This window comes from Carcharhinus amblyrhynchos, chromosome 35 (assembly GCF_965287045.1).
Source record: "Carcharhinus amblyrhynchos chromosome 35, sCarAmb.v2.hapA, whole genome shotgun sequence".
Classification (NCBI taxonomy): domain Eukaryota; kingdom Metazoa; phylum Chordata; class Chondrichthyes; order Carcharhiniformes; family Carcharhinidae; genus Carcharhinus; species Carcharhinus amblyrhynchos.
In genome coordinates, this window is record NC_137358.1 from 11,511,083 (window position 1) to 11,533,399 (window position 22,317).

A 22,317-nucleotide genomic window follows, 5' to 3' on the forward strand; every position below is an offset into this window, starting at 1 on the left:
CCTTGTGCAAAATCCCAATCAGTCCAAAGTTACAGATGCATAAATGTATCTTGTTAATTATCAAACACAAGATTATTAACACTGTCAGTACATCCAAAGTAGGATAAATATTCCAATGGAATGGCACGCTTGAATAAAAAAAAGTCCGTCCACAATATATTAAAAATCCGTACACCTCTTATACCTTTCTTCCTGCTCCCAAGTGTCACAGTTCTCTCTCTGTTAAAATTTTCTCACTTAACAGTGGAAAATACCTATGTAAACATGTCACGCTGTAATGACAACCTCTGGCCAGCAGCGGCGCTGCCACACCATACAGCGAGGGAGGCAATGGCCCAATGTGAGACAAAGCTCTGACCAAGGGTCATCTGGACTCGAAACGTTCGCTCTTTCCTCCCCTCACAGATGTTGCCCGACTGGCTGAGATTTTCCAGCATTTTCTCTTTTGGCTTCGTGGTCTGATCGCCGGACTGTTAATCCGCTAATGTTCTGCGGACCCAGGTTCGAATCCCGCCACGGCAGATGGTTAAAATTTGAATTCAAATTAGAAAAATAAATCTGGAATTAAGAATCTACTGATGAAACCATTGTCGGAAAAACCCACCTGGTTCATTAATGTCCCTTTAGGGACTGAAATCTGCCGTCCTTGCCTGGTCTGGCCTACATGTGACTCCAGAGCCATAGCAATGTGGTTGATTCTCAACTGCCCTCGGGCAACTAGGGATGGGCAATAAATGCTGGCCCAGCCAGCGATGCCCATGTCCCATGAATGAATAAAAAAAATCTTTGAAATTCCTCAGTTTTGAAATTTGACACTCCAATTAAAAAATAAATCCACGTAAAAATAAGCACCATATGTGTGATTTCCAGCGTGGCATCTTGGTCTAACCAACCCTCCTGCTTCTGCCGCCCTTCAAGAGCCTACGTTCCATTCCAACACCGATTAGTGTTGGCGGAAAAAAATACTGAGGTGTAAAATCCACATCAACTCTTGTTTTTTGGGGTGAATTTTGAGTTTGCCCGATGCAACCCAATATAAACCTGCTCCAACCCGGAAACGGTCGCATGCAGGGTCCGATGTGGCTCTGAGCTCTGTCTGACCAAAGTCTGCCTGGCACACTCGTGTTGGGTGGGCAATTAAAATGGGGTTTCCTTGAGCAGCTCAGAGCCCCCTCCACAACTGCCCCAAGAAATATGCCCCCTGGCAGAGGAAAAGCGTCCAATCAGCCGTGATCTTATTGACTGGTGGAGCAAACTCGATGGCCTACTTCTTGCCTCAATCTCAAATTCCCCAAATAATCTGCCAGATTGGCATCTATTTTTGGTTCATTGTGGGCGGTTTTCCATGGGGGTGGATGAGTGGAGGAGGGTTTGAGCTCAGCTCAACCAACAATGACTTGGTTTCTCTCCTCCCCGGGGGCCCCCATTCCCCCGAGCGCAAGGCAGTGCCTAAGCCATAGATTTTTCCCCCCCATCCCTCCATCCCGTTCCCCTTTAGAAGCAGCTTGAACCATTGGGTTGGCTGTGCAGTTTGCCCGTCGGGTTTTCCGAGTTCATCCACAGCTTGTCCTCCTCAACCCAGACGATCTTCCTCTGCTCCTGGACGATGCTATCCTTCAGAACCCGGAGCAGGCCCTCGATGTTGCACCAGGTGCTGGCCTCCACTGTGGCGGAAAGGCATGGCACGGACTCGAGGTGCTTCTGCTCGATGCGGTGAAGCTTCAAGAACTCATCATCGCTGCCGCAGGACTTTGGAGCCAGTTTCCTGAAGGGGAGACAAAGAGGTGAGCGTTCGCCATGTCGATTTTTTTACAGGCGCACCATAGAAAGCAACCTTTCCGGCTGTATCACAGCTTGGTGTGGGCTCCTGCTCTGCCCGAGACCGCAAGAAACTACAAAGGGCTGTGAATGTAGTCATGATGTGGAGATGCCGGCGTTGGTCTGGGGTAAACACAGTAAGAAGTCTCACACAACACCAGGTTAAAGTCCAACAAGTTTATTTGACAGTAAACCCACAAACTTTCTGGATGAGCAACTGAAATATCACAACATTCAAGGACATGGGGCAAGTGCAGGAAAATGGGACTAGTTGTTAATCCTGGTTAGCGTCACAGAGGTTTCCAGCTTAGGAATAGGCCCTTCGGCCCAATTTATCCATGCCGCCCTTTTTTTTTAATCACCAAGATAATCCCAATTGCCCGCATTTGGCCCATATCCCTCTATACCCACCTGATCCATCTAACTTGTCTATAGAGTCATCGAGGTAGTCATTGTCAGTGTAGAATCGATGGGCCGAAGGGCCTTTTTCTGGGCTGTGTGACTCTATGACAAGCCTCACCCAGAAGGACAGTGTCCACATGCGGGCCTGGGCAGAGACTCTCAGCCTTGATAATCTCCAGAGCGTGTATCAGAGTTAAATCGAACCCCTACCAGGCTGTATGCTTTGCCACAGGGGTGGCTGGTTAGCTGGGGACGATTGTGAAGAGGCTCCACTGAGGCCTACAGGACCCCTCCCCACCTCCCCGAATACCTCCTCCCCCTCCTCTTCCGATTATAGTGCTGGGGGCTCCCCCGTGTGGCTGTGAAGTAGTTTTACAAATTGTGCCTCCAGCCCCCCAACATGGAAACCTCACCACCCCCCCAACTTTCCCAGCATGCTTTGCAGTACTGTTGACAGCAGCCCGAGCAATGTCAGAGTGCAAAGGTTGTCAATCAGGAACAGTTTGAGGCAAAGTTGACAATGGTCAGTCTCGCATTGGGAAACCAGTTGAGATCCCAAGGGATTATTAGAAATGGACGCCATCATTTGGGTTCAAATATCACAAGATGGAGGCTGCTGGAACTGTAGAGATTGGATCAGACATCTCAACACAGGCCAGGGGATTTTCACAGTAACTTCATTGCAGTGTCAATGTGAGCCTTACTTGTGGCTAATAAATAAATTACTTTTCTCCTGGAGACTTTGTCACTTCCGATTGCAATTGGAATTGCAGCTACCAATCTGGCCACCAGGGGGGTGTGAAGAGCCTCCATTTACCCAATGGACTGGTCCCTTTTGTTCTGCCTGGCACATCAACCCTCTCAACCCCTCACCCCACCACCCCCCCCCCACTCACCTCCCAACCTCTCACTCCCCACTCACCTCCCAACCCCTCACCCCCCACTCACCTCCCAACCCCTCATCCCCCACTCACCTCCCAACCCCCTCAACACCTCACCCTCCCTCACCCCCAACCCTCACTCCCCAATCCCTCACCCCCTACTCACCTCCCAACCCCTCACCCCCTACTCTCCTCCCAGCCCCTCATCCCCACTCACCTCCCAACCCCCTCAACACCTCACCTTCCCCCACCCCCCCACCCTCACCCTCATCCCCCACTCCTTACCCCCTACCCCACACCCCTCACCCTCCCACCCCCCCCATCCCACACCCCTCTCCCCAACGCTCACCCACCCCCCACCCCTCACTCCCACCCCCCTCAGCCCTCAACAATGTAGTTGGGACATTACCTCAATTTCTTGATGTTTTTTGAGGTCACTCTGATATGAATAATAATGGCATAGATTTTTTCCGCGATTAAATCCTTGGCAGAGTGGACTCCGATTGGTAGCAATCCATGTTTCCCCTTGGAAAGATACAACACTTCAATAAAACCTGGAGAGCTGGGGCAGGACTGGAGCTCCTGTTTACAAAAACATTCTCCCCAGATATCAACCTGAAATATTCCCGATCGCATTGAAGAAGTGTCACACGGATGTAAGACTTTGGGTGGGATTTTCCAGACTCGCCCGCTCATGCCGGGACTGGAAAATCCTACCCAGGTGTGGAGGGTGGGGGTGGGTGGCACAGTGGTTAGCACTGCTGCCTCACAGCGCCCGGGACCCGGGTTCGATTCCCAACTTGGGTCACCGCCCGTGCGGAGTCTGCACATTCTCCCCATGTCGGTGTGGGTTTCGTCCGGGTGCTCTGGTTTCCTCCCACACTCCGAAAGACATGCCGGTTAGGGGCTAAATTCTCCCTCGAACAAGCGCCGGAATGTGGCAACTAGGGGATTTTCACAGTAACTTCATTGCAGTGTTAATGTAAACCTACATGTGATGCTAATAAAAAAAAACCCGTTCAATTATTCACAGACTCAGAATCCGGGATACAAAGTGGAGTTTGGAACAGGGTGCCTCTGCCTTCACAAGGACCAGTTCCACTCCCATTCATTCCCCTGCCCATCCCTCGCACCCTCCAATGTTAAATAAAAACTGTACCTCGGCTATAACCTCTCTGATAGTTTTGAGTGTGATGCATTCATATTTATCTTCATTCCTAACTTTTTGCAAGGAGAATCGAGTCTTGGCCTTGAGCTGCTCCTCCGTGACAATTTCTGGAAAAGGAATAGTCAATATTATTCACGGTGGAGTGACAGAAATGACCCTTCACCTTCTGATGGAACTGTGCCTTTAAGAAATGCACTTCACCATGTTTCTCTGCAACATGTTTCTCACAGATCCTAGAACTTTGCCGGCACCGTGTTGTCTGCCGCCGGTGTCCCCGATTGTTACTGAATAATTGGCACCATGTTGGTTTTAATCTGAACTAATGCAGTGGTTTTAATGTTCCCCTGGGAGTGCTGACTCAAGCTCATAGAATCCCAACAGTGCAGAAGGGAGCTATTCAGCCCATCAAGTCTGCACTGGCCACAATCCCACCCAGGCCCTATTCCCATCATCCCACATATTTACCCTGCTAATGACTCGAAGGGGCAATTTTGCACAGCCAATCCACCTAACCCACACATCTTTGGACAGTGGGAGGAAACCGGAGCACCCGGAGGAAACTCGCAGTCACCCAAGGCCAGAATCAAACCTGGGTTCCTGGCACTGCAGTGCTAACCAACATGCTACCGTTTTGCCCCCCATGGGATGATAAACAGTTCAGGTCGTGTGACTGGGGGCAGCTATTTTTTCGTACAGCTTTCCAATTTTAGTTTTGGTTTTCTGATGCTGTTTGAAGTTAAGAGAGACAGTATTGTTTATTTTTCCTCTCTCTCTGGAGTTTGGGGCTTTAAGTGTTGTTGTTTTTGGAGACTGGGTTTATCTCTCTGAGGTTTTGCGGTTTGGAAGATATATCCTTCTCTGGAAACTGCTGTCAGAATCTCTGTCTAGAAGTGTTAAAAAGCTGGAAACCTGGCATTACTTGAACATACTCATTTTTCTAAAGCTAAGGAAGGGTGTGTATATCTATGGCATATAACTATAGTGGAACATCAGAGATAGCTAGCTGTTAGGAGTTATACCGTGTCATGTTTAAGTCTTATAATTGGTAAAAGTTAAGCTAATTCTTTTTGTTATATTTTAATTGTGATCTTAAATAAACTTTGTTTGGCAAAAGCTTCCTAGGATCACTTGATCCATACCTGGAGTGAAACAATTTATGTTCACCCTAATGCCAAAATCAAATGTAAAATTTAGGGTCCAGACAAACTGCACAAAACACATTGGAGTTTCTAGTTTGGACCCTAGCAACCTCCATTCACTCTGTCCAAAGCTGTACAAAGATGTACATGAGCCTGGATAGCTCAGTCAGTAGAGCACCAGACTTTTAACCTGAGGGTCCAGTGTTCAAGTCCCTGTTTTCCAGCAGCAGGGTGGTGCAGTGGTTAGCACTGCTGTCTCACAACACCAGGGACCCGGGTTGGATTCCCAGCTTGGGTCACTGTCTATGTGGAGTTTGCACATTCTCCCCGTGTCTGCGTGGGTTTCCTCCGGTTGTTCTGATTTCCACCCTCCCACAGTCCAAAAGACATGCTGGTTAGGTGCATTGGCCATACGAAATTGCCCCTTAGTGTCAGGGGGACCAGCTAGGGTAAATGGATGGGGTTGTGGGGATAGGGGTGGGATTGTGGTCGGTGTAGACTCGATGGGCCAAATGGCCTCCATTTGCACTGTAAAGATTCTATGATTCTAATCCCCTATCCAGTTGTGGCCCATTTGTTCACACTCTGTACATATAAGAACAGGAGGAGGCCAATCAGCCCCTCCAATCTGTGCTGTGCCATTCATTAAGATCATGGTTGATCCGTGATAAGAACTAGGAGCAGGAGTGGGCCATTTGGGCTTCCAGCCTGCTCCGCCATCCAATAAGTTTTGTGGACTCAGCTCCACTTACCCGCCCGCTCACCATAACCCTTAATTCCTTTACTGTTCAAAAATCTATCTATCCTTGCCTTAAAAACATTCAATGAGGTAGACTCAACTGGGCAGGGAATTCCACAGATTCACAACCCTTTGTGTGAAGAAGTTCCTCCTCAACTCAGTCCTAAACCTGCTCTCCCTTATTTTGAGGCCATGCCCCCTGGTTCTAGTTTCACCCGCCAGTGGAAACAACCTCCCTGCTTCTATCTTATCCATTCCCTTCATAATCTTATACGTTTCTATAAGATCCCCCCCTCATTCTTCTGAATTCCAATGAGTATAGTCCCAGTCTACTCAGTCTCTCCTCATAAGCCAACCCTCTCAACTCCAGAATCCCTAGATTGGTTACGAATACAAGAGGACATGATTTAAGGGTGAGGGGGGAGAGGTATAATTTGGATATGAGAGGAAGGTTCTTTACGCAGAGAGTAGTGGGGGTATGGAACGCGCTACCGAGTGGGGTGGTGGAGGCGGGAACGTTGGACTCGTTTAAGGTTCAGTTAGATAGGCACATGAGTGAAACGAGGATGGAGGGTTATGGTAGGGGTTATTGAATAAGGGTTAGAACCTCGGGAGACACCGGAAAGGCAGGCTTGTGATTAACGTTTTTGTCTTTTCACTCCGCAGGTGGAGGTCCACCTCGTTGTCAAACGAGGGGCATGCACACGGTGGGTCGTGCGTGGGCTGCTCTTGGAGGTTCCGGGAGTGGCCTAGTACTTCGTGTCGGTGTGTGTGCTTAATCCTGGACCGGTAGACGGGCGCCGCAACAGCTCGGTGACTAGCACTGCTAGCTGTGCAGATACATGGATTTGGGCCTGTGTCTGTGGGAGTTTGTGCATTCTCCCTGTGGTTGCGTGGGTTTCCTCCGGGCGCTCCGGTTTCCTCCCACACCCCAAAGATGTGCTCTTAGGCTGATTGGTTTTACCAAATTGACACTATTCTCCCCTGAATCTGGCTAAGTCAGGGGTTCTATTTGTAGACACGCAGGGTAGAATAGGTGTAGGGTGATGCGGCGGCGCGGGCTTGTTGGGCCGAAGGGCCTGTTTCCCGTGCTGGGTTGTTCTTTGTTCTTTGTAATCAACCTAGTGAATCTCCTCTGCACCCCATCCAGTGCCAGTATATCCTTTCTTAAGTAAGGAGACCAAAACTGTACACAGTACTCCAGGCATGGCCCAACCTGGAGTGCTGTGGCCTAACTGGTGTGATCTAACTACAGGTCTTTGTCCACGATCCCTTGAAAACCTGACTCAACAAAAACCCTGTCAATCCCGGATGTGGAATGACCTACCGGGATGGGATTTCCCAGTCTCTGCCCAAAGACAAACAGGCTCCATCTGATTTTCCATTCCATCCTCGACAACCTGCACTGTAGGGATTGCACACATTTGGAATATTGTGCGCAATTCTGGTCACCTCACTAGAAGAAGGATGTGGAAGCATTGGAGAGAGTGCAGAGCAGATTTACCAGGATGCTGCCTGGTTTGGAGGGGAGGTCTTATGAGGAAAGGTTGAGGGAGCTGGGGCTTTTCTCTTTAGAGTGGAGGAGGATGAGAGGCGACCTAATTGAGGTTTATAAGATGATGAGGGGGATAGATAGCGTGGACGTTCAGAGACTATTTCCTCGGGTGGATGTAGCTGTTACTAGGGGGCATAACTATAAGGTTCATGGTGGGAGATATAGGAGGGATGTCTGAGGTAGGTTCTTTACTCAGAGAGTGGTTGGGGTGTGGAATGGACTGCCTGCTGTAATAGTGGAGTCGGACACTGTAGGAACTTTCAAGCGGTTATTGGATAGGCACATGGAGCACACCAGAATGATAGGGATCTTGGGTTCAGACATAACTCGGCGCAACATCGAGGGGCCTGTACTGTGCTGTACTGTTCTACGTTCGAATTCCCGCAGTGTGGGGCGGGACTGGAAAACTCCGAGTGTCGACTGCCGTTGGCAGAAGTGAGTCCCAAAGGCCAACTTTGCGTGAAGACGTGATTCTCAGTTTCACTCCTGGCTTTAATCTTTAGGCTCTGCCTGTTAGTCCCAGGCCGGCGGGCATGGGGCGTTTTCCACTCCCGTCCTCATTGGGCTGGTTTGACGGCGGGAGTGGAAAACATCGCAAGAAGGTGGGCGCGAAAGCAGGAAATGATTGTCCCCTCCTCCCACCATCGGTGGCGAGCCTCTTTAACCTCATTGGAAGGAATCAGGTCCACACTGCTGGGATCATCCCCCCCCCCCCTCCTTCAGTCACGTCAAAAAAATGACCCATCTCTGGTGGGGGATTAAGGAGCTAGCAGAGGCATAATGGGCCAAATGGCCTCCATTGCTGCTATATCAGTCTATGTGAAGGAGCGGTACGCACCTGGCTGCACGATGGTGAACTCTGATGCAAATGGCGACTGGAGGAGGCGGTTCATCAACGCTTTGGCCAATAGCGTTGGCAGAATGATCACCGGCCGTTTTTGCTGAACCGTGATTGGGTGAACCAGGCTGTAGGGCAAGATCTTTTCGTCCTGATCTGCAACACAATCAACAGTTTAATGGAAGATTTGCTTTCGTAGAGACCACAGGAGATAGGAGCAGGGGGAGGCCAATTGGCCTTTGGAGCCAGCTCCGCCATTCATCACCATCACCGCTGATCCTCAAAAAGTTTATTTATTTGTCACAAGTAGGCTTACATTAACACTGCAATGGAGTTACTGTGAAAATCCCCGACTCACCACACTCCAGCATCTGTTAGGGTAACACTGAGGGAGAATTTAGCACCTAACCGGCACTTTAAAACTTTCAAGCGGTTATTGGATAGGCACATGGAGCACACCAGAATGATAGGGAGTGGCTTAGCTTGATAGAACATAGAAAAACTACAGCACAAACAGGCCCTTCGGCCCACAAGTTGTGCCGATCTTATCCCTACCTACTAGGCTTACCTGTAACCCTCAATCCTATTCAGTCCCATGTACTCATCCAGAAGTCTCTTAAAAGACCCTATCGAATTTGCCTCCACCACCACCGACGGCAGCCGATTCCACTCACCCACCACCCTCTGGGTTTGCACATAGCTCAGCGCAACATTGAGGGCTGAAGGGCCTGTACTGTACTGTATGTAGAATCCCTACAGTGCAGAAAGAGGCCATTTGGCCCATCGAGTCTGCACCGACCACAATCCCACCCGGGCCCTACCCCCAGATCCCTACATATTTACCTGCTAATCCCTCTAACCTACGCATCTCAGGACACTAAGGGGCAATTTTAGCATGGCCAATCAACCTAACCTGCACATCTTTCGGACTGTGGGAGGAAACCGGAGCACCCGGAGGAATCCCACCCAGAGATGGGGAGAATGTGCAAACTCCATACAAACGGTACCCAAGCCAGGGATCGAACCTTGGTCCCTGGCGCTGTGAGGCAGCAGTGCTAACCACCATGCCACCCTATCTCAATGCCATACCATAGGCTCTCCCCATACCCCTTTACATCTTCAGAGCCTGGAAATCTATCTACTTCCTTCTTAAGTATATTCAGTGACGTGGCCGCCACAGCTTTCTGTGGTAGGGACTTCCACAGGTTCACCACTCTCTGAGTGAAGACATTTCTCCTCAGTCCTAAGTGGCCCACCCTGCATCCTGAGACTGTGCCCCCTTGTTCTTGTCCTCCCTGTTCCTCCCAGCCAGAGGACACAACATTCCTGCATCCAGTCTGTCCAATCCTGTCAGAATTTTACACATTTCAATTAGACCCCCTCTCATTCACCTAAACTCCAGTGAATACAGGACCGTCCATCCAATCTCTCCTCATACCTCATAGGACACAGCCTGTCCTGGTCCCCTCACTTTGGCACTATGGTTAAGAAAACCCACCAATGCCTCGACTTTCTCAGAAGACTAAGGAAATTTGGCATGTCAGCTACGACTCTCACCAACTTTTACAGATGCACCATAGAAAGCATCCTTTCTGGTTGTATCACAGTTTGGTATGGGCTCCTGCTCTGCCCAAGACCTCAAGAAACTACAAAAGATCGTGAATGTAGCCCAGTCCATCACACAAACCAGCCTCCCATCCATTGACCCTGTCTACACTTCCCGCTGCCTCGACAAAGCAGCCAGCATAATCAAGGACCTCACACATCCCGGACATTCTCTCTTCCACTTTCTTCCGTCAGGAAAATGATACAAAAGTCTGAGGTCACGTACCAACCGACTCAAGAACAGCTTCTTCCCCGCTGCTGTCAGACTTTCGAATGGGGTAACCTTATATTAAGTTGATCTTTCTCTACACCCTGACTGCAACACTACATTCTGCATTCTCTCACTTCCTTCTCTATGTAAGGTATGCTTTGACTGTATCGTGCTCAAGAAACAATACTTTTCACTGTATCCCAACACGTGTGACCATAATAAATCAAACCAAATCATTCGACAATCCTGCCATCCCAGGAATCTGGTTAAAAACTCACAGTGCACCCTCTAAGGCAAAAATATCCTTTTCCAGATGAGGAGATCAAAACTGCCCACAATGCTCCAAGTGTAATCTCACCAAGGCCCTACACAGATGCAGTAAGACATCCTTGCTCCTGTACTCAAGTCCTCTTGCAATGAAGACCAACTCTTTGTTGTATCTGCACCCACCCCAACCCCCCTACCCCTTCTCCCCCCTCCCTCAACGAGTGGTTACGTGACATCTTGTCCAAAGCCTCCCGAAAGTCTAAATGAACCACATCCACTGGCTCTCCTCTGTCAACTCTACTCTGCTTTCTATCCATCTCGAGATATGACCCACAATCCCAAGTGCCTTAACTTTATAGTTTTTTCCTTGACTGACACAGACACGGTGGGCTGAGTGGCCTCGTCCTGTGCTACAGTCCTTCTATGACTCTACCTTCCTTCATGGGCGTCGCTGGGCGGGATCAGCCTTGACCTCCCCTTCCTGTTTGAACTGAGTGGCTCGCTCGGCCTTGCCGCCGTTTCCCCGGCGATGGAGGGCAAGAATAACAGGAAACCCCCTTGGCAGCGGCGGGACTGGAAAGTCCCATGACTGGCCAATGGCGGGTTGTCTCCAGGATACACGCTGTGTGTGTGTGGGGTGGGGGGGGGGGGGTGCGGGGGGCGTGGAGTTGGGGGAATGGTAAGTCCCACCCTTGGGTCTTCATGCAGAGTCACCTTTGCACTCACTGTCATGCCAGCTTCTGAGAGATGAGCTCGTGGCATTGGGCTGGCACGTCGTAGACCAGGCTGGCACAATCCTCACTTGGTCTGGGTATAACTTCTGCATCTTCACGTTGTTCTTCAGAAACTTTGCAAAACAGGAGAGCGAGAACAGTGAGGACGGAAATAACTTGGCCCAAACCCACCCCCCCCGAAAGAAACGACAGAGAAACCCCAGTTAAAAACCAGGAAATAAGAATACTGACTGTTCCATTCTGGGATACAAACATGAAATAAGGCGACGCAATCTTCAACACAGTTGATTAATGATTCCTAATGGAAATAGGACGGGAATTCGAGAGAATTAAGTTTTCAGGGTTACAAGGATCATTCCATGGAATGTTAATATCAAACAACATGGCCTCCGTCTATTGAATTTATGACTATCCGATTACCTCACAAAGGTTGGATTTGCCTCACTATTCACCCTAACCTGCATATCTTTGGACACTAAGGGGCAATGTAACATGGCCAATCCACCCAACCTACACATCTTTGGACATTAAGGGACAATTTAGCATGGCCAATCCACCTAATCTACACATCATCAGACACTAAAGGGCAATTTAGCATGGCCAATCAACCTAACCCACATATCTTTGGATTGTGGGAGGAAACCGGAGCACACGGAGGAAGCCCACTCAGACACGAGGAGAATGTGCAGACTCCACACAGACAGTGACCCGAGGCAGGAATCGAACCCGGGTCCCTGGCCCTGTGAGGCAGCAGTGCTAACCACTGTGCTGCCTACTTAGATTAACATGTGAGTATATATTAGAGCATCATGGGAATTCTTGAGTGGGGAGAGGCCGGAGTCATGACATGGTCCCGGTAGGTTCTAGATTCATTGGCGACTTACCTTCTTGTCCCTCTCATTCTTCCGGAAGTTTCCCATCAGCGCGTAGATTTTAACCAGAAGGAGCTGGTGAGCTCTGAGGAATCAGGAGAAGAGAGAAGTGATGGAGGAAGAGATGGAGAGAGGGATGGAGAGAGGGATGGAGAGAGGGACGGAGAGAGGGACGGAGAGAGGGACGGAGAGAGGGATGGAGAGAGGGATGGAGAGAAGGTTGGAGTGAAGGTTGGAGAGAAGGTTGGAGAGAAGGGATGGAGAGAGGGATGGAGAGAGGGATGGAGAGGGAGATGGAGAGAGAGATAGAGAAACAGATGGAGAGAGAGATGGAGAGAGGGATGGAGACGGAGATAGAGAGAGAAATGGAGAGAGGGACAGAGAGAGGGACGGAGAGAGGGACGGGGAGAGAGATGGAGAGAGAGATGGAGAGAGAGATGGGAGAGGAATGAAGCGAGAGATGGAGAGAGAGATGGAGAGAGAAATGGAGAGAGAGATGGAGAGAGAGATGGAGAGAGGGATGGAGAGAGGGATGGAGAGAGGGATGGAGAGAGAGATGGGAGAGGAATGAAGCGAGAGATGGAGAGAGAGATGGAGAGAGAAATGGAGAGAGAGATGGAGAGAGAGATGGAGAGAGAGATGGAAAGAGAGATGGAGAGAGGGATGGAGAGAGGGATGGGAGAGGAATGAAGCGAGAGATGGAGAGAGAGATGGAGAGAGAAATGGAGAGAGAGATGGAGAGAGAGATGGAGAGAGAGATGGAGAGAGAGATGGAGAGAGGGATGGAGAGAGGGATGGGAGAGGAATGAAGCGAGAGATGGAGAGAGAGATGGAGAGAGAAATGGAGAGAGAGATGAAGAGAGAGATGGAGAGAGAGATGGAGAGAGGGATGGAGAGAGAGATGGAGAGAGAGATGGAGAGAGAGATGGAGAGAGAGATGGAGAGAGGGATGGAGAGAGAAAGAGAAGCACAATTAGGAACAGTCCAGTTACACCTCACTGTCAGCTGATCACATCAAAGTATCGTTTGGTTTTCTCTCAGAAAGCAGCCTTTTGGGGGTGGGGGATGGGGGGGGACGAGGGGAAGGGCATGTGGAGTCGGGTCAAAGGTCATGAACCAATAATGGTTTTTTAAAGTTTGAAGTTTATATATTAGTGACACAACTAGGCTTACCTTAACACTACAATGCAGTTACTGTAAAAATCCTCTAGTCGCCACGTATCTAGAAACTCATTTCATGTTCTGGGGACCCGGGTTCGAATCCCTCCACGGTAGATGGCAGGAATTTGAATTCAATAAAAAAAATCTGGGATTAGGAATCTACTGGTGACCATGAAACCATTGTCAGAAAAACCCATCTGGGTCACTAATGTCCCTTTAGGGAAGGAAATCTGCCGTCCTTACCCGGTCTGGCCTACATGTGACTCCAGAGCCACAGCGATGTGGTTGACTCTCAGCTGCCCTCTGAACAAGGGCAACTAGGGATGGGCAATAAATGCAGGCCCAGCCAGTGATGCTCATGTCCTATGAATGAATAAAAAAGAATAACGCCTGGGGGGGGAATCGAACTGGGAACTTCTGGCTCCAGAAGCAGGAGCCTTACTCACTATGCCACTAACACTCCTTATACAAGCTATGTCATTGAGTTTTTGTACCTTCCTGGGACTACGTGAGCTCCTTATTCCTCCTGTCAACATGCCTCTAACCCATTGTTAGTCCATTTGCTGTTAATCTAGCTGCTCTGTGGCCCTAGAGATGTTTAAAAATTCATTTTGCAGGATGCAGACATTTCTGCCTTTGTTTTTTAGCCTGAGTCAAGCGAATTAAACAGGAACAAAGCGAGAAGGGCAGCCCCCAAGAACCGAACCAAAAGACAAAGCGCAAAGGAAACTCAGAACATCAAACTTAAGTGTGATTAAAAGAATCAATAATACACCCCATCCCCTGCGGAGCCAAACAGGCATGGAAGGGGCAATTGTTGGCTGGGCCCACCATCCATTGCCCATCCTTAATTGCGAGTCGAGTTAATTTTATTTATTTACCTCAAGCAGGCTTACGTTAACACTGCAATGAAGTTACTGAGAGAATCCCCTAGTCGCCACACTCCAGCGCCCGTTCGGGTACACTGAGGGAGAATTTAGCACGGCCGACGCACCTAACTAGTATATCTCTCAGACTGTGGGAGGAAACCGGAGCACCCAGAGGAAACCCACGCAGATATGGGGAGAACATGCAAACTCCGCACAGACAGTGACCCAAGCTGGGAATCGAATCTAGGTCCCCGTGAGACCACAGTACTAACCACTGTGCCACCCAACCACATTGCTGTGGGAGTGGAGTCACATTTTTTAAATTTATTATTGTCACAAGTAGGCTTATATCAACATTACAATGAAGTTATTGTGAAAGTAGGCCAGACCGGGTAAGGACGGCAGATTTCCTTCCGTAAAGGACATTAGTGAACCAGATGGGTTTTTCCTGACAATCGATTCATGGTCATCTTAACTCCAGATTATTATTGAGTTCAAATTTCACTATCCCCTGAGGCGGGATTCGAACCCAAGCCTCAGGGAATTACCCTGTATCTCGGGATTACTCGTCCAGTGATAATGCCACTACGCCACGATGGAATAGCTTGTTGTGTACCTGTTGTAGCTGGGGATGGTTCCCTGCTCCAGGTCCTTCATGGTAAATGGGTCGACCCTGGCGCAGTGCCACTCGTATTTTGTGTGGCGGGCCGTGCCCAACACCCGCAGGATCTCGTCGCACTTGACCTGTAAGGAGCAGCTGTCCACTTGGCCCAGGATGTTCAGGTTCACTCGGATGTAGAAGGAGCCTCGAGCCATGGTTACCTCGTCCGTGTCTCCCAGGATCCCCTCAGCCTTCCTGCAAACTGGAGGTGCACATATTAAAACTGGTGGGAAAGAAGCACCAGTCTACACGGCGGACACACATTGGCACCTGATACTATGGGACAATTTAGCATGACCAATCAACCTAACTTGTTCTTGGTCATGAGGACGCATGGGAGACACAGAAAAGGGGTTTAAGATGTTGGTTGAACTACAGAATACCGAGAAATTTTAGCAGAGAACAGCAGGACTCAGTAATGTTTTAATGGGAGCAGTTAGATCAGGCAGTGAATGGTTCCACTCATCAACAAACCTTGGAGGAAACTGGAGCACCTGGATGGAACCTGGCATTGGTGACTGGAGCTATTAAAAAGAGGTCCTCCCTCTCTCTTTCTCTCTCTGAAAGCCCTAATCCGTTACCCAAGTATATGTGCGTTTTTTGAACTTTTTCTAAAGTGGGTTTTAAGTCTACAAGAGAAATATTGCTTATTTGGAACTGAAATTGTGATAAGTCAAAAGTTAAGATTCTTTTCATGTTTAAAAATTGTTCAATGATTTAAAGTTAAACTGTTTGTTAGAGTTATGCTTAATCTGTGTTATGAATAAAACTGGTTTAGATGGAAAAAGGTCCCTAATTTGGCAACGGAATCTCTGTTGAGGTGAAGTATCCTAACCTCATGTTAATGCTAACATTGAAAATTGTTAGTGGTCTAGTCTGGCTTCGTAATATACCCGTTTGGGTCTCACACCCTAATAATGTTCTGAACTGTCCCAGTTTACCCTTACTTACCCTGTCCATTCTGCTGAAGCTGGAGGGAACCCTCCATTGGACAGTTGTCCAACATCCAATAGGCACCCTTCGATCTGTAGCTCGGATGCGATATTCTCTGCCTCACTCCGTCATCCAGCTGAGAAAAGATTCAAATATACTTGAGCCGAAGGGGAGCAGGAAGCCTTGAGGATTAGAAATTTTTAGGTTTTCTCTTCAGATTCCTGGGTTGGTACCCAACCATACAACCATAGCATCATAGAACAACTACAGTGCAGAAAGAGGCCTTTCGGCCCATTGTGTTTGGGACAGCATGGTGGCACAGTGGTTAGCACTGCTGCCTCGCAGCACCAGGGACCTGGGTTCCATTCTCGGCTTGGGTGACTGTCCGTGTGGGGTTTGCACATTCTCCCCATGTCTGCGCGGGTTTCTTCTGGGTGCTCCGGTATCCTCCAAAGATGTGAGGATTAGGTGCACTGTGGCCATGCCAAATTGTCCCTTAGTGTCCAAAGATGTGCAGGTGAAGTGGATTGGCCGTGCTAAATTGTCCTTTATTATCAAAAATCTGGTAAGTGGATTAGCCATGTTCGATGTGATGTGTTGTGGGAATAGGGCAGGGTGAGGGGCCTGAGAGGGACGCACCTGCTGAGAGCCAGTGCAGACTCATTGAACTTTCATAGAATCCCTACAGTGCAGAAGGAGGCCATTTGGCCCATTGAGTCTGCACGACAACAAGTCCTATCCCCATAACTCCACGTATTTACCCCACCACTCCCTCTAACCTACACATCTTTGGACACTAAAGAACAATTTAGCATGGCCAATCCACCTAACCTGCACATCTTTGGACACTAAAGAACAATTTAACATGGCCAATCCACCAAACCTGCATATCTTTGGATACTAAGGGGCGATTTAACTTGGCTAATCCACCTAACCCGCACATCTTTGGACTGTGGGAGGAAACCCACGCAGACACGGGGAGAATGTGCAGATGCCACACAGACAGTGACCCAAGCCGGGAATCGAACCCGGGTCCCTGGCGCTGTGAGGCGGCGGTGCTAACCCACTGTGCCACCCTTTACTTCAAGTTACTGATGGAAAACTAAACATGCCAGGAATCTGGTGAGGCCTAGATTCCGAGTTATCGCGAACGGTTGACATCCGACCTGTAGTCCGACATTGTCCGCCTCTGCCCCGTGCTGCATGGTGCTGATGGAGACCCCGGTGTTGCTGTCCTCGGTGGCGGTGCTGTCGGTGCGGTCCAGTTTGACGCTGATGTTGCGGCCCGTGAGATCAGGCATCGACACGGATGTGGAAAGTGGCCTACAACAACAACAACAACAACAACAACATGCACATACATGACGCCTTCAACAAACGGGAGGCCAGGTCATTTGGATTGAGGGCGGGATATGATGAGGTAAAACGGTGGGGCCAAAGCGGGACGTGGGTTTGAAAAGGGAGAGGTCAAGGGAAGAAATTCCGGAGTTCAGGAATTAGTTGACAGCGGGATTTTACAGCCTCGCTCATCCCAAAATCGTAAAATCCCACCCCAGCTCAATGGACATTCCCACCCCTCGTCCACTCCGATTCCCGTGACAGTATAATTCCAGCCAGTAAAATCCTTACAGTGCAGAAGGAGGCCATTCAGCCCATTGAGTCTGCACTAGCCCACGATCCCACCCTATCCCCATAACCCCACATATTTACCCTTCTAGTCCCCCTGACACTAAGGGGCAATTTAGCACGGCCAATCCGCACAGCCAGCATTACTCTGGACACTAAGGGTCAACGTAACGTGGCCAATCAAGTAGGTTTTAAAGTTTATTCATCAGTGTCACAAGTAAGGCTTACATTAACACTGCAATGAAGTTACTGTGAAAATTCCCCCAGTTCGCCACACTCCTGTTCGGGTAACACTGAGGGAGAATTTAGCACGGCCAACGCACCCTAACCAGCACATCCTTTGGGCTGTGGGAGGAAACCCACGCAGACATGGGGAGAATGTGCAAACTCCACACAGAGAGTGACCCGAGGCTGGAATCGAACCGGGGTCCCTGGCGCTGTGAGGCAGTAGTGCTAACCCACTGTGCCACCGTGCCGCCCCACCATGATGGAATCAAAAAATGGGAGCAGAAAGGCGAATTACCTCCTTTCCTTTCTTCCGTCTAGAAGGCGGACAGCCACTTCGCTGGCATCTTCGGATCCCGCATCGAAGCTTTGCTCAGACAAACCCCGACTGAACGATATTCTGAAGGGCTGGGCTTCACCTAGAAAGTAAAGAACTTGCATTTATGTAGCACCCTTTAACGTAAGTCCAAAGATATGCAGGTTAGGTGGATTGGCCATGCTAAATTGTCCCTTAGTGTCCAAAGATGTGTAGGTTAGGTGGATTGGCCATGTTAAATTACCCCTTAGTGTCCAAAGGTGTGCAGGTTAGGTGGATTGGCCATGTTAAATTGTCCCTTAGTGTCCAAAGATGTGCAGGTTAGGTGGATTGGCCATGCTAAATTGTCCCTTAGTGTCCAAAGATGTGCAGGTTAGGTGGATTGGCCATGCTAAATTGTCCCTTAGTGTCCAAAGATGTGCAGGTTAGGTGGATTGGCCATGCTAAATTGTCCCTTAGTGTCCAAAGATGTGCAGGTTAGGGGGATTGGCCACACTAAATTGTCCCTTAGTGTCCAAAGATGTGTAGGTTAGGTGGATTGGCCACACTAAATTGTCCCTTAGTGTCCAAAGATGTGTAGGTTGGGTGGATTGGCCACACTAAATTGCCCCTGAGTGCCAGGGAGATTAGCAGGGTAAATATGTGGGGTTATGGGGATAGGGCCTGGTTGGGATTGTTGTCAGTGCAGCCTTGATGGGCTGAATGGCTTCTTCCTGCACTGTAGGGATTCTACAATTTCTATGAATAAGTGAAAACCAGACCGTTCCTGGGAGTGCTGTCTGGCAGATGCTGGACACCGGGCCACAGGAGGTGCCCGCGGGTTTGGGTCAACGGATATATCTCAAGCAGGGTATATTAGGGTATATCCTAAGCAGGATATCTAAAGAAAAGTGGGACAGGGAGGTTTGTTTAAAAAGTTTAAAGTCTATTTCTTAGTCTCACAAGTGGGCTTACATTAACAGTGCGATGAAGTTATTGTGAAAATCCCCTAGTCACCACATTCCCTGCTCGGGTACATCATAAGACCATAAGACGTAGGAGCAGAATTAGGCCACTCGGCCCATCGAGTCTGCTCCACTATTCAATGATGGCTGATAATTCTCTCGTCCCCATTCTCCTGCCTTTTCCCCGTGACCCCTCACCCCTTATCAACCAAGAAGGAACACACGGAGGGAGAATTTAGCACCTAACCCGCATGTCTGATCGAAGTCTATAAGATTATGAGGGACATGGACAGAGTGGATAGTCAGAAGCTTTTTCCCAAGGTGGAAGAGTCAATTACTAGGGGGCACAGGTTTGAGGTGTGAGGGGCAAGGTTTAAAGGAGATGGTGGGTGCCTGGAACTCGCTGCCAGGGGGAGGTATTGGAAGCGGATACAATAGTGACCTTTCAGGGGCATCTGGACAAATACATGAATAGGATAGGAGTAGAGGGATATGGTCCCTGGAAGGGTAGGGAGTTTTAGTTCAGTCGGGCAGCATGGTCAGTGCAGGCTTGGAGGGCCGAAGGGCCTGTTCCTGTGCTGTAATCTTCCTTTGTTCTTCGTCTTTCGGACTGTGGGAGGAAACCGGAGCACCCGGAGGAAACCCACGCAGACATGGGGGGAACGTGCAGACTCCACACAGACAGCCAAGGCTGGAATTGAACCCAGGTCTCTAGCTCTGTGAGGCAGCAGTACCAATTCACTGTGCCACCCTCCCTTGCCATTTGGGAAGAGAATTCCAGAGTTTAGGATTGAGGATGTTGAGGGCACGGGCCAGCAAAGACAGGACGATCAAAATGGAGAAGGTGCAAGAGAGCAGGATTGACGGAAAGTTGGAGATAAGGGAGGGTTGACAGCCTGCAGATACTTGAGAGCAAATGGGAAAAGAATATGATGGGGGATTGTTGAACTACTGATAGAGAAACCATCTTGATTTATTTAAGGGTGGCACGGTGGATAGCACTGCTACCCCTCAGCGCCAGGGATCTGGGTTCGATTCCCGGCTTGGGTCACTGTCTGTGTGGAGTTTGCACATTCTCCCCGTGTCTGCGTGGCTTCCCTCCGGGTGCTCCGGTTTCCTCCCACACTCCGAAGATGCGCAAGTTAGGTTGATTGGCCGTGCTAAAATTGCTCCTAATATCACGGTGTTAACAAGGTAACTATATGGGGCCTGAATGGGATTGTGGTCAGTACACTGGGCCCAATGGCCTTCTTCTACACTGTGGGAATTCTATGATCTATAAGAGTCAATTACGTAAGACAAAGATTTATTTGGTAAATTTATCCTTTTCTGGGGTGCAGGGTCGGCATTTCTTCCATCCCTAATTGCCCTTGAGATGTTGTGGGGGGGTTGAGCCGCCATCTTGAACCGCTGCAGTCCCCATGCTGTAGGTACACCCCCAGCACAGTTAGAGAGAGAACCCTTCATTACAGAGTAATGTGGAAGCAGGGTGTCGCTGGCAGGCTAGAATTTATTGCCCATCCCTAGTTGTCCTTGGAGGGCAGTTAAGAGTCAACCACATTGTTGTGGCTCTGGAGTCACATGTAGGCCAGACCGGGTAAGGATGGCAGATTTCCTTCCCTAAAGGGATAGTGAACCAGATGGGTTTTTCCAACAATCGACAATGGCTTCATGGTCATCAGTAGATTCTTAATTCCAGATTTGTTTTTTATTGAATTCAAATTCCATCATCTGCCGTGGCGGGATTCGAACCCGGGTCCCCAGAACATTAGCTGGGTTTCTGGATTAATAGTCTAGTGATAATACCACTAGACCATGGCCTCCACATGATGAGAGAAGAATTCTAAACTACTTAAAAGAATTGAGGCAAGATTCTCCCAGCCGTGTGTTTCCCGCCAGTGGGAGGTGGTGCGTCGTTTGCGAGCGGGGTTCTCCAGTCCCACCGCTCTCAATGGGAATTCCCATTGAAATCACCCCATGCTGGCGGGAAACCCGTGGGGGGGGCTGTGCCGCCAGTGGGACTGGAGAATCCCACTGGCCCAAACGACTGGAGAATTCCAGACTTGATTACTTGAGATAAGAGTGGGCTACAAATCTGCGGGGCAACAGACATAGGGTCTGGGGGGGAGGGAGCCTGGCTGAGATGCTCTTTTCGGAGAGTTAGTGCAGACCTGATGGGCCGAATGGCCTCCTTCTGCACTGTTGGGAATTTACAAAGTCCTATTTCCTGCCTTGTGTCTGTGACCTTTAATTCCCTGACTGATTAAGAAAGCATAAGTTTCCCTGATTTTGATTTTATTTTTGATTTTAGTATGCAGTGAAAAGTTCCTTGCGCGCTAAACGGACAAAGCGTACCCTTCATAGAGAAGGAAAGGAGAGAGTGCAGAATGTAGTGTTACAGTCATAGCTCGGGTGTAGAGAAAGATCAACTTAATGCAAGGTGGGTCCATTCAAAAGTCTGACAGCAGCAGGGAAGAAGCTGTTCTTGAGTCAGTTGGTACGTGACCTCAGACTTTTGTATCTTTTTCCCGACGGAAGAAGGTGGAAGGGAGAATGTCCGGGATAGCTGGGGTCCTTAATTAGTTATGCTGACTGCTTTGCCCAGGCAGCGGGAGACAAAGTTAATGGATACAAAATGTAGAATTACATTAAATTTACAACTCGGGGGCACAACATGCTCAATGCTTTCGCCCAGGGCACTCAGAGCGACGCACACTTACCTGGATTACTACCGCTGATATCCATTAAGCTTCCGAAAGGGCTGCAGTCAAAGCTAGACAAGAGAAATGGTGCACACTGTTAATAGGTGGAGATCCAAGTCTCCAAATAGCATCACCCAAGGATGGCGGGCCAGTCAAATGGTGGGGGGTCTCGTGGACCCCGCCCACTGCCAGAATCCTCCAGTCCCGCCACGTGGCAATGGAAGTTCGAATCTCCCTGCCAGGCAAGAGAAGAAACCAATCTTTTAGCACCTTCTGCTGAACATTGGATGGTTTTACAGTGCGGAAGGAGGCCATTCGGCCCATCGAGGCTGCGCCGACAACAATCCCACCCAGGCCCGATCCCAGCAGCCCCATGTAGTTACCCTCCTAGTCCCCCTAAGGGAGAATTCAGCACGGCCAATCAACCTAGCCCGCACATCTTTGGTGTAACGGAGGAAACCGGAGCACAACCCACGCAGACAATGCGCAGATGCCACGCAGACAATCACCTGAGGCCAGAATCAAACCCAGGTCCCTGGCAGCACTAACCACTGTGCCACACCTCACTTGTTGAGGACAATTCCCAGTTTAGTAGGGTTTTTGTAGCTATGCCCACACCAAATTCTCCATTCAGAACACAATATTTTGCGG

The 22,317-nt window shown here is 49.3% G+C and overlaps 1 protein-coding gene across 6 annotated transcripts in view; it reads right to left on the reverse strand.

Annotated features, from left to right (window-relative positions):
- Positions 1-1,489: 1,489 nt before the first annotated feature.
- LOC145361626 (caspase recruitment domain-containing protein 11-like) overlaps positions 1,490-22,317 on the reverse strand; it is a 71,090-nt gene continuing 50,262 nt past the window's right edge. For 5 of the 6 annotated variants that reach the window (XM_080217499.1, XM_080217502.1, XM_080217501.1 and 2 more), the window contains 11 exons: positions 21,685-21,737; positions 18,003-18,123; positions 17,020-17,176; positions 15,872-15,989; positions 14,876-15,122; positions 12,242-12,314; positions 11,338-11,470; positions 8,541-8,696; positions 4,261-4,376; positions 3,511-3,626; positions 1,490-1,765 (listed from right to left, as the gene is read on the reverse strand). In XM_080217499.1, coding sequence (XP_080073625.1) covers positions 1,495-1,765; positions 3,511-3,626; positions 4,261-4,376; positions 8,541-8,696; positions 11,338-11,470; positions 12,242-12,314; positions 14,876-15,122; positions 15,872-15,989; positions 17,020-17,176; positions 18,003-18,123; positions 21,685-21,737 — 1,561 coding nt within the window. In that variant the 3' untranslated portion in view covers positions 1,490-1,494. The remainder of the gene's footprint in view (positions 1,766-3,510; positions 3,627-4,260; positions 4,377-8,540; positions 8,697-11,337; positions 11,471-12,241; positions 12,315-14,875; positions 15,123-15,871; positions 15,990-17,019; positions 17,177-18,002; positions 18,124-21,684; positions 21,738-22,317) is intronic. The other variant, XM_080217498.1, reaches the window with a different exon arrangement.